The 11,093-nt window shown below is 41.8% G+C and overlaps 1 protein-coding gene across 1 annotated transcript in view; it reads right to left on the reverse strand.

Annotated features, from left to right (window-relative positions):
• Nucleotides 1–7,835, reverse strand: part of KDM5A (lysine demethylase 5A) — a 61,218-nt gene extending 53,383 nt beyond the window's left edge. The window contains exons 1-3 of the mRNA XM_018048651.1: nucleotides 7,447–7,835; nucleotides 4,919–4,996; nucleotides 3,704–3,826 (exon numbers count right to left, since the gene is read on the reverse strand). Of these exons, the coding sequence (XP_017904140.1) occupies nucleotides 3,704–3,826; nucleotides 4,919–4,996; nucleotides 7,447–7,611 (366 nt within the window). The 5' untranslated portion in view covers nucleotides 7,612–7,835. The remainder of the gene's footprint in view (nucleotides 1–3,703; nucleotides 3,827–4,918; nucleotides 4,997–7,446) is intronic.

Here is an 11,093-nt window from a genome sequence, read left to right on the forward strand (position 1 = left end):
TAGCTTTTTTTTTAAGTCATACCCTCAGAGAAGCTCTGTCTGTAAATAAGAGTCAACAAGGGAAAACTTAAGTAGAGAAAAAACTTTGATTTCTCAAATTCTGTAGTGTAGAGGAAGACACACCAAGGGTGCTGTGGATAGAGGGCTGTTTGGAAGCAAATGGGTGATAAGGTCTCTTATTCACAGCTCCCAGGATCTCTACACTGTCAGCTCTGTTGCAGGTGCTGGAGCTACAGCTGTGAATAAAATAAAGACCTCTGCCCTGCTGGAGCTTATATCCTAGTGGGAGATTAAATGTCAATTTTGAAATAACAAAGCCTGTGGAGAAAACCTGAGAGTAGTTTAAAAGCCCCCCCAGTAGGAGAATGAGGATAAATTGAAGCATTCAACAGTCACAAACGCCTCACCATAAAGGTAAGAGGTGAGCAAAGGAGGGGAAAGCAGTAACTCAACCTGATACACTAGAAACAGCAGGAGTCAAGGCCCAAGTGACAAGCCTGCAGAGCATACTGAGAAACAATAAGGAAACCAGTGAGGCTGAAGCAAGTGGGGAGAAGCAGTAGAGAGAGGAAAGAGAAGCCTTCTCAGTAACGTGTGTTACCCAACACAATTACCACCATTACATAACAATCTGCTCTGTATTCTAAGCACTTCCAGCTGAATTTCCATCAGTAACGATAGAGCTCCACAGATCCAGTCATGCTTCTAACCCAGGTCTGCCGATTTCTGACAGCAGCATGATCAGGGTGTTGACAAGGGTAAGACAGAACTGACTCACAAAGAAATCAAAGCCACGACTCTGGCTTCATGTTCGCAATACTCCAACAATCTAAGCAGGCCTAATACCTTAATACTTGCATTTCTGCAGTTGAGAGATTCAGAGATTATCATGCATAATTTCATTTACTCCAAACATTTGCCATGCAAGGCATCACACCACTGTCATTAGAAAACATCACATGACCCCATGCCCTAAAGAGAGATACACGGCAAGCACTTAAATTGAACACAAAGAATACAAACTTTTAAGAAAACTTAACAAAAGAGTAATGTCAATCAAGGCCAAAATTTCAATCCAATGAAAAACAAAGTCCAGTTAGCAGGGGACAATTTTAACAGACAAAAAGCAGCAGCAGTATTCAACTTAAAAGCTCCCTCTCAAAGCCCCACTAAAAAGCTGAGGGACAAAATAGCATGCTCCCAAGAGGGCAAGAAGACCAAGGGAAAAGGAGATGTCTGAGTGACACTCCAGCAAGCAGAAACAACAAACAAAAAAGACCCAAGCTCCCAGGGTCTCTACAATAAGCAACAGAAGAGAGCCAAAGAGCAGCAACATAGAACCTGGAAAGGCTTAAGAAACTGAAGCATCACTATCTTTAAAATTAAAAAGAACAGTGTTGACTGAAAGCCTGTATAAAAGCAGTCAGGCCTCCCCCAGTCAGCACAGCCAGGCAGCCATCCCTCTTCAATCCCAGCAGAAGACTAGAGATCTACTCTCAGGAGAGTCTGAAAGAAGGGACTCGAACCTAAGAAAGAAACAGTAAGTAAACTAGACAATCAGTCTAACAGTCTCAAACCAACTAATAGCAGTTCAAAAAGAGAAACAAGATACTTGGAAGAAATTATCAAAGAATTAACACAATAAAAGTTACAAAAACTCAAGGATGGGAGTTCAGATTAGAAAGATTATCAAGTGCAATAAATGTATGCAGTGAAAATTAACATGTACCAGTGCATATCACTGTGAATTCTCAAAGTACTAGGAATAAAGATCAGACCTTGTATCTTAGAAAAAGTCACATACGAAGGAACAAGAATTAACATGGCATCATTCTTCTCAATAACAACACTAGAAGCCAGATTATGGAGTACAGCTTTCAAAATACAACTTTGAAGTAAAATGATTGACAATTTAGACTGCTAAACCCACCAAACTACCAATGAAGTTTAAAAGTAGAACATTTCTAGACAAGCAAAAAATTTACATTTCATTTAGTTTCTTGCCATCAAACTAGCAGAAGAAATGTTTCACCAAAATAGGAATAAACAGTAACAAGAAGACCTAAAACAAGGAGAAAGGCAAATGGAATTCCCAGAATGATGATAGTGAAAGTTCTAAGCTGACCGCTGACCTTAAAAAAAAACCACCAGTCTGGATTGGAGTAGGAAAGAGAATTCCAGAGGAGTAACTCCAAGAAGGAAATAAAACTGACAGGTTTTCTGCTGGGTGAAACCATACTAAGAGATTTTATACTTCTGGAAAGATCTGAAAATAAATCTTTGATACTCAAAGAGAAAACTTACAAAAAAAAGGCAAGGGGACCATTAACTCCAAGGAAAACAAAAATTGGTTCAAACAATCATAGCATGCTATTAAGCACAACGACAAATTTATGCAGTCACAGCAATAATTTTAAAATTATCTAACTACATTATAAAGGACCAGGGCACTTGAAGTACATAAGGATTTAATTTTTATACCCACTGCCCATCTCTAATAGAAAAAATCAGTATGCATATTTAAAACTAAAACAATGAAGAAACAGCATGATCATGTTATTTGGAAATATGGAGATCAAGATCAGAAACAGCTAAAAGAACTGAAAGTGATTAGCTCAAAGGAGCACTAATAGGAGTGGAGAGATGGAGAAGTGAGAATGTTAGTTTTTACTTTAAGCCTTTTTAAAAATGTATTACTTTAACAAAAATTTCTCTTAAAAATGACTAGAATGTTCCGTGCTGCACTGATTATAAACTGTAATTGTTTATGTAAAATTCCACTGATTTATAGTCATTCCAAATAATACTTTTTACATCAAAAATAATAACCAGTGAGAAAGACAAAGTGATTTAATCAAAACAGGAAACAATCACACTGACGACTCGGGAGGCTGAAAACCTGCTTCCCATTAAAAAACAGTGGGAATCAAAGTGTGTTAAAATTATGTCTAAAACCACAAATTCAAGAGATGTTCATCAGCTGTAAGCCAAAGATGATTTTTTTCCCAAAGTAAGGGCATACCAAACAACCTAAAAATATCAGAACTCTCAGTCTTCTGTGCAGTTTTCAGCCTGTGCCTCTTCTAGAAAGTAAATCCTGTTAATGAGACATTCACCCGGGGCAGAGGGCAGAGCAATGGTCACCTTTGGAGAGAAGTACTGACTGGGAGGGAGAGGAAGGAGCTACAGAAGTGCTGTGAACACTCGCTGTCTTGATCGGGGTGGTGCTGACACGAGTATACACTCATCTAGAAAAGATCAACCCAGCTGGACATTTAGCACTTGTGCATCACACTTTACCTCAAGCCTCAATTTAAAGGAAAAAGTTCATGTGGTGAGAAGCAGCAATCTCACTATGATATTTAAGAAGAAAAGTATTATAAACTACAAACAAGACAACTACAAATCAAAATGTCTGCCTTTCAGCTTTAAATCTCATATTTATAAGCATTTTCAAAGGTTAAGAGGGAAGAGACTTCCATGGGACCTTAAAGATGAAATTCCAATAAACTCCAGGACAATCAAACTTAACTTATCACAAGATATTTGCTAATTAAGACGTACTTCATAAGCAGTAGCCCCTCCTCTATGGTCAATCAAATCCTACCTAGAAAGCAATGTTTTCCATCAAGTATATCTGAAATTCTAATTTCACAAATTTTCTAGCTTCTGTTCTAGTATCTTAACAAACTACAAGCCTCACCTTGCTCAAAGCATACAGATCCAGGATTTTTCTCTCCACCACAGGGATCTTGAGAGTAGATCCCTGAAGTTCCCAAAATTTTGCTAGTTGATCCAAGAAGTCCAATCTCACTCTGGTCATCGCCTAAGATTAATAAAATAGAAAAGTAAAAAATAGGAACTAATTATGGTTGAAAAAATGAGTTTTACTTAACAAAGGTACTCATCTCTCAAAAGAAATTCAGACTTTTCACTGCTTAGGTAAACCTTATAGGTAAAAAAAACAAAAAAAATATGCAAACTTTACTAACTCAAAAAAGTTAATTTATGTGAATGGTTATCATCTGAACAAAGCAATTTTTTGTAAAAGTTAACTTTAAGCTAATCAGAAAATTTAATAAATCAAATTATTCTGTTTCTAAGCATTCTATGCCTGACATTTCATCTGTAGATAATATGCACACTTAAGGGACACCAACTCTTTACCTCACTGACATTAAGACTCTTCATCAAGTATCTTATGGCACCCCACTCCAGTACTCTTGCCTGGAGAATCCCATGGAGGGAAGAGCCTGGTAGGCTACAGTCCATGGGGTCGCAGAGTCAGACACGACTGAGCGACTTCACTTTCACAGGAAAACAACAGGTATTTTTTTTAAAAAATCAATGTTTTATGAGCATCATAGAAAAAAACAAACAGCATAACACATTAAGCCTTAACGATCTTTAAGATCTCTTGTATTCTAGAACAGTTTTTATCCACATTGAAGCATCCTTTGACAATCTAGCAGGTGGAAGGAACAACTATTTAAACAAATGTCAAACTGGAAAGTTAAGACAGATCAGTAGTATTTAAAGATCTTAATAAATCAGATTAAGAGTCCTAGAAAAGTTCGGTCAGAGGGGGGAAAAAACCCCTCTAAAACTAGGTTTTAATAGAATAATTTTTAAAACTATTTCCCAAGACTATAGGATATAGAATCTTTCAACACTAACAACAACAAAAAAATTTAGCAGAATAATAAGCACCGAAGAAAGCAGATAGTTTCCCATAATCCCAGTTAAGTAGAAAAAACTAACTACTATAAACAACTTTTTTAAAAATCAGAAGCTTCCTTCCATTCAGTCACAATTCACACTAACTCTGAGCCTCGGTTCATGAGTTTCTCAAAGGTCTCCACCTGAAGTCCTGACATGAAGAAATCGGGAGACAAAACAGTGATAAGACAACACTCACCTCAAGCTCATTCAAGCGCTGGACTCTGGGAGTAAAACGGAAGCTTTTGACTTCACATGCAAATGGAGGCTGCCAATCCTAAATGCGGGGGGAAAAAGTTCTTCACTACATTGGTTAAACAGCAAGGAATTAATTCTCTTAATACATGGGATGAATTGCCACAAATCATGACAACACACCAACTTACTAGTCTTCACTAGTGAGAGACAGAACATTTTTTAGATAATTTATTACTATCTCCAATTACTTACCTCGAACTTTCTAATACTAAAATTATCTATTTCCTCCTCAAATCTCCCACTTCCATTATTTATACTGCAAAATTATGCTTTCCCCAATTACTCAACTGGAATGCAATCAGCTCATCTCCATACAGCATCGAATAATCCAAGTTTATCAAATTAAAAAGAAAATAGAATTTGAAAGAAATGAAAAGAGTAAAATTAAAGACCAAAAAATAACGTTTTAAAAGTACTTATGTAATTGGACAATGTGTTTTTTCATTCATGTGGAATGTGACACAGCACTTTAAAGTCTACGTTACGTAAATGTTCTCTTCAAAGCCCAGCTTCTGGGCAACCAAATTTTTTTTTTAAAATGAAAATTTAAAAAAAGTAAGCAAACCCACAAAACAAGGACAATTTCCAGATTGGAGACGTGGTATAACTAAAATGAGACAGCACATTTCAAGTAGAGTTCTAGAGACCATAGTTTGACTTGGTCTAAATAACACTAAATCTACTTTAAAATGTGAAAAGAAGTTTTTAAAAAATTATCTTATATAAATAAGAAAAAATTATCTTATCTTGGAAACTAAAGAAATCCACCAATACTGAAATTAAATTCTGCTTTTAAACATTTATTTTCAATAATAATAATGTGACACAAAGGTATACTATTTCAATTTTTTTTAAGTAACAAAAAGTAGTGAATTTTTTTTAAACCAAAAGGAACCTTGAATAGAATTTCTAATTCATTAAGACAACAGAGTAAATGAACATATGGTTCAGGAAAAGCTTCAGTGCTTAAGGTTTTGTCATTGAGGTAATCATGAAAAACAAAGGATTAAGTGAAAATAAATTTTTCATAAAAGTGAGGTTCTGGGAGGATGGCAATACACATACCATCATTCATCACCGCAGTTACTTGTTAGTCTTTTGCTTGAGTGATGGTCAATAATCTTAACCAAACTGAGCAAAAGAGAAGTAGCTTGTCTGGGTTTTAGAATCAAACTGAGTGATCCAGATAGAAAAATTTACTTTGCCCAAGATCACACATCTGATAAGTTATTTAACTTATCCAGACTCGCCTCATCTGTAAAATGAGACCTTATTTACTTAGGAGGGCTTCAAATTAAAAAAATCTGTAAGTGCTATGGTAGCTGCTCCTCCTCCTCCCTCTCAGCTAACCTCTTTTTATTCACTGCGCTGCATGCTTCTGTGGTAGTAAAAGCCAAAGCTTTTAAAAATACAACATGTAAAAGGACAAAATTTTAATTACTAGGAAACAAAACGTAAAGCAAGGTATCACTTTAAGAAGCACTTGGGCATGACTCACAGACATTCACAAGCACTGAGAGTACCTGCTAGAAATGCAAATTCTAGAACTTCCAAATCCAGAAACTGGTTCTAGACTGGGAATGGGGCCTAGAGATCTGCATTTTAACAAACATTCGGGTGCCCCTAGGGCAAGTGGATCAGAAACACCCGTTGGAAAGCACAGGACCTAACGGGCAGAGGGAAAAAAAACCTTCCGACCTTGACCAAATCCTCAACCTCTTGGGGCACTGAGCCCCACAAAACAAGGCACAGTATCAGCTTTCCTCACCGGAAAGACTGAGGATCGTAACCAACCTATGGGCAAACCCAGCTATCTGCCAATAGTTGCGACTCTTTATATCTTATAAGATTTCAACGTTTTCTTCCACCTCCGTTATGGATCAATTCTTTCTAAACCTCCGAATTTTTACAATAAACGCTGCGCCTTCTCTTCCCCCGGGAAGACTCTTCTCATTGCAGCTGTAATCAGTCTGGGGTTCTTGTTTGGTGATACCATCCCAAGGGCCTAAGAACTCAGATTACCACTGAGGAAAGAAACCTTAGCCTGAGATGAGGCCTGCGAACACTTAAATCAATTAAGTGTCAACAGGGCTAGGAGAAAGCAGCAGCCGTCGGAACCACAGCTTTTCCTGTCATACAGAAACGTGTACAATACACACACACACACCCGAGGGTCGGGCTGTCGCGTCACAACACTTCCATCACCTTACAGGCCAACGAAAGGCCGAAAGCCTTTGTTACCCTTGCCCACAACCCAAGACGGGAAGGAGAGTATCAGTTCCCAAGTTCTGGGCGGAGGGGCCCCGGGGACATCCCTCTCTCGCCTTCGGACCAGCCGACATTAAAACCCCAAAGAAACCAAAACGGAAACAGATAAACTCAGCGTCCAGGTGTCGACAGACCAGGGCGAGCGAACGTGAAAGCACAGCGGACCGGAAGGCCGCGCTGAGGCGGTCGGGACTCCGGTACCTTGGGAGGTCGGATTTTGCAGATGCCGGTTTTCTCCGCCATGGGCCGGATGCGGCCGATGAAGCTGAGGGGATCTGTGAACTCCTCCCAGCTGGGCTCAAAAACCGGGCACTCTGGGGGCGGCACGAACTCCGCCGCGTAGCCCCCCGGCCCCACGCCCGCCATGGCGGTACCGGGGTCCGCGGGGCGGGCGGAGAAGAGCTGGGCTGCGGCCCCACCGGTCGCGCTCACGTCCCCTGACAGGGGCCGAAGCTCATCTTCTCATGAGAGACCCGCTCCACACTCGCAGACCGACCCCGCTTCCTCTGGCGTTTGTTATTGTTTCCTTCAGGATTTTTTCCCCCCTCTCCGGTCGACGCTCGCCGGAAGTCAGCGTGCGGCCAAATCCCTCCGCCGCCAGAAAACAGGATTCCTCCGCAACGACGCTCTCCTGAGCGACCTTCCTTCCCCTTCCCTCTCCCGGTAGCTCGGCTCGCTCCTGAGTTCCCTGTGTGTCGAAGTTCCGCGCTGTCCACGACTCCCGGCGGCACAGCCCCGCGGCCCCTCCTACTGGGCGGTAGGGGAGCGGCCGGCCTCACGGGGCGCTCTTCCGGCGCGGAGGACGCGTAATGCGCCGGGGACAGAGGTTCTGCTTCCGGAAAGCTGAGCTGGGCCCTTCTTTGTGTACGTACGGACTGGAACACAAGCTGCCTGTCTTCGCCCGGCTGCCTGTTTCAACTCCCGTGTCCACCTGTTTCTAGATAACTACGCTTTCCAGCGTCTATTTTTTTTAGTCCTTTCATTGTTACTGTCCCTTTCTCGTCCCACTCGATCACTTTTAATCCGCCCCATCTCCATGGCAACAGTATCAGGTTCAGCCATCCCAGCATATCTCTCACCGGCCGGCCCTCGCCACCATCCAGGAATTGATTTTCGTCCACAGAGAAGCAACGGCTGTTGACTTTTCGAATCATTGACAGCCCCCACAGCTTCTCAACGGCAGTCGCTCTCTGGCAGCCATGCGCCGTAAGCCTTTCTCAGTTTTCTGTAACAACTACACCAGCTGTTCCGGCCCTGCTTGTCAAACATTCTTTGCCAGAGTCCATCTCCACTTCCTGCAAGTTGTGGAGAGTAACGCAGGAAGGACTAAAGAAACCGTGAAAAGGCAGTTCTTGAATCTATTGGAAGGAAGACTTACTTCCCAGGGCTTGTTCTCATGCTCCTCGTGCAATCTCAACTTCCCCCACGAACTAAATTACCAGCTATGACTCTCAAATCTGTACTTCCAGCCTGGATTCCTCTCCTAGGCCACAAATCAATGTATCTATCTACCTACCAGACAACTCCACTCTGGTAAACCATGAACTCATAGTTCCCCAGTGGGTTTTTTTTTTTCAGTATTTCCAGTTTCCATGGATGACTTCATTCATCTACTCATTTGACCTGAGCCAGAAATCTAGAAATAACCCTTAACTCCTCCTCCCTCACTACGCATAATCTGATGTTGAGGAGTTTGCGAGAGAGGGGTGGATTGAGAAGGACCCTGGGGCATGTGAATGGGTGGTAACGCATTGATAGAGCTAGAATGTAAGAAGCAGAGCACTGTTTAACTGTAGGGGACACGCACGGGGGCAGGGGCGGGGGAGAGAAATGTTACACGTGGGTTCATGCGTTCAGCAAGTTACTGAGAATCTGCTTGGGGCGATCTTCTAAATGCTGAATCTATGGACAATGAACAACAAAGCAAAGTATGTCCCCTCACAGAGCACTTACATTCTGACGGTGGAGGGAAACAAAATCATGAGTACTAGCAAATAAATATACTATTCTCAGTGGCCATAAGCCTTAAAAAGTAGTGAAGGGAGAGTGTGAAAGGGTGTTAAGTGGGGATAGGGTGACCAGAGAAGAGCTCAAGACTGATGACATCTGAATAGAAGCTGTGTTATATATAATGAAAACTTGTTACCTCAATATCAAAGGGTAGGAGTTACTTCCAATTAAGGAGATGATATTTGCATTGGCCTTGGTAAGAATTTTATGGGTGAGGGTTCATGGAAAGGGTGAATTCACATTTTTTTTTTTTTAAGTGTGAGCCAAAGCTGCAAAGTGCATGCTGCATTTAGGGAAAAAATGGTTATTGTAATAGAGTTAGGTGGGGTCAGATTGTGGCAAAGTTTAAATGCCCTGTTACTATCTGGGTTTCATCCTCTACTCTGGGGAGTCACCAGAAGCTAGGAGCGTGAGTACTGAGGCAGCCTGGGCCCTGGGTCCCTTTTCTGCAGTGTTTGCACCTGACAAGTCTCCTGGGCAACAGAACAGGAAGAAACCACAAGAGACTAAAAATAACAGGTGCATGCAGCAGTTGGGGCAAATTATGAATAAGATACGAAAAGACCAAAACCCAACTGCCATGATCCCTGGATACAGCACCACCAAGGAGTTGGGCGACCACCTGAGCCACCCCTCTGGCCCATCCACCCCTACCCTCACCCTATTTAAAGGACCCGCTGAGTGGGTGGGCAGGGGTGGCTTTGAGAGTGAGCCAAGGAAAACTGTTACTTGTTTTCACTCCCTGAGCCCCAATAAAGCCTTGCTGAAATTTCTCTTCTGGACCCTTTTCAATTTCTATTGATTAAAGGGTCCAGGAACTCATGTAGGTAACAGTATGACCTGTCCAGAGTAGGCTTAAAGAAAAAAAAAAAAAAACACCTTTTATAGAACAGATTGTAAAAGGCGTTGGGGGGAGTCTTTAGGCAAAAATGCCAGTTAGAAATCTATGGAAATAGTCCAAGCTAAACATAATGCAACACAGAGTGGAAATAAATAGTAAGATATAAATCTGAGAGCCAGTAGTATGACAAAATCACCATGATTTTTTTTTTTAATGCAGGTGCCAAAGTGAAAGTCACTCAGTTGTGTCTGACTTTGTGACCCCATGGCCTTTACAGTCCATGGAATTCTCCAGACTAGAATACTGGAATGGGTAGCCTTTCCTTTCTGGAGTATTCTGGAGTATATTACTGGAGTATTCCCTTCTCCAGGGGATCTTCCTAACCCAGGGATTGAACCCAGGGCTCCCACATTAGCGGGCAAATTCTTTACCAGCTGAGCCACAAGAGAAGCCCAAGAATACTGGAGTGGGTAGCCTCCCCCTTCAGCAGTTCTTCCCCACCCAGAAATTGAACTGGGTGGCGGGCGTGCGGGTGGGGTCTCCTGCATTGCTGGTGGATTCTTTACCAGCTGAGCTACCTGGGAAGCTCCAGGTGCCAAAAGAGAGATAAAAATACTGAGCTAAGGTGTCTGGGAAAATCTTGACTGTAACTATCAGAAAATCAAAAAAGAGGTGGAAAAGCAGATTTAGAAAATGGCACATTCCTTTTAGTCATGCTTATGTGTCAGACCAGTGAAGAATCCCAGCTTTTCCTTAGCAGTAGTGTTACCAACCAGGGTCCTTGGACTCTGATCAATAGAAATTGAGACCAGGTAAGAAATTCAGGCAAGGCTTTACTGGGACTCATTCTGTAGCAGGAGGGAGTGAAAACAAGTAACAGGTGCCCTGGCTTGCCTCTGGGCCAAAGGGGTGGCTTATGTGGTCTGTCTGCCACATTAATGGTTCTGTGTGCAAGCAGCAGGTGGGTTTTGGCCTTTTTGTTTCTTACTGTTCATGA

Source organism: Capra hircus, chromosome 5, assembly GCF_001704415.2.
Source record: "Capra hircus breed San Clemente chromosome 5, ASM170441v1, whole genome shotgun sequence".
Taxonomy (NCBI): Eukaryota; Metazoa; Chordata; class Mammalia; order Artiodactyla; family Bovidae; genus Capra; species Capra hircus.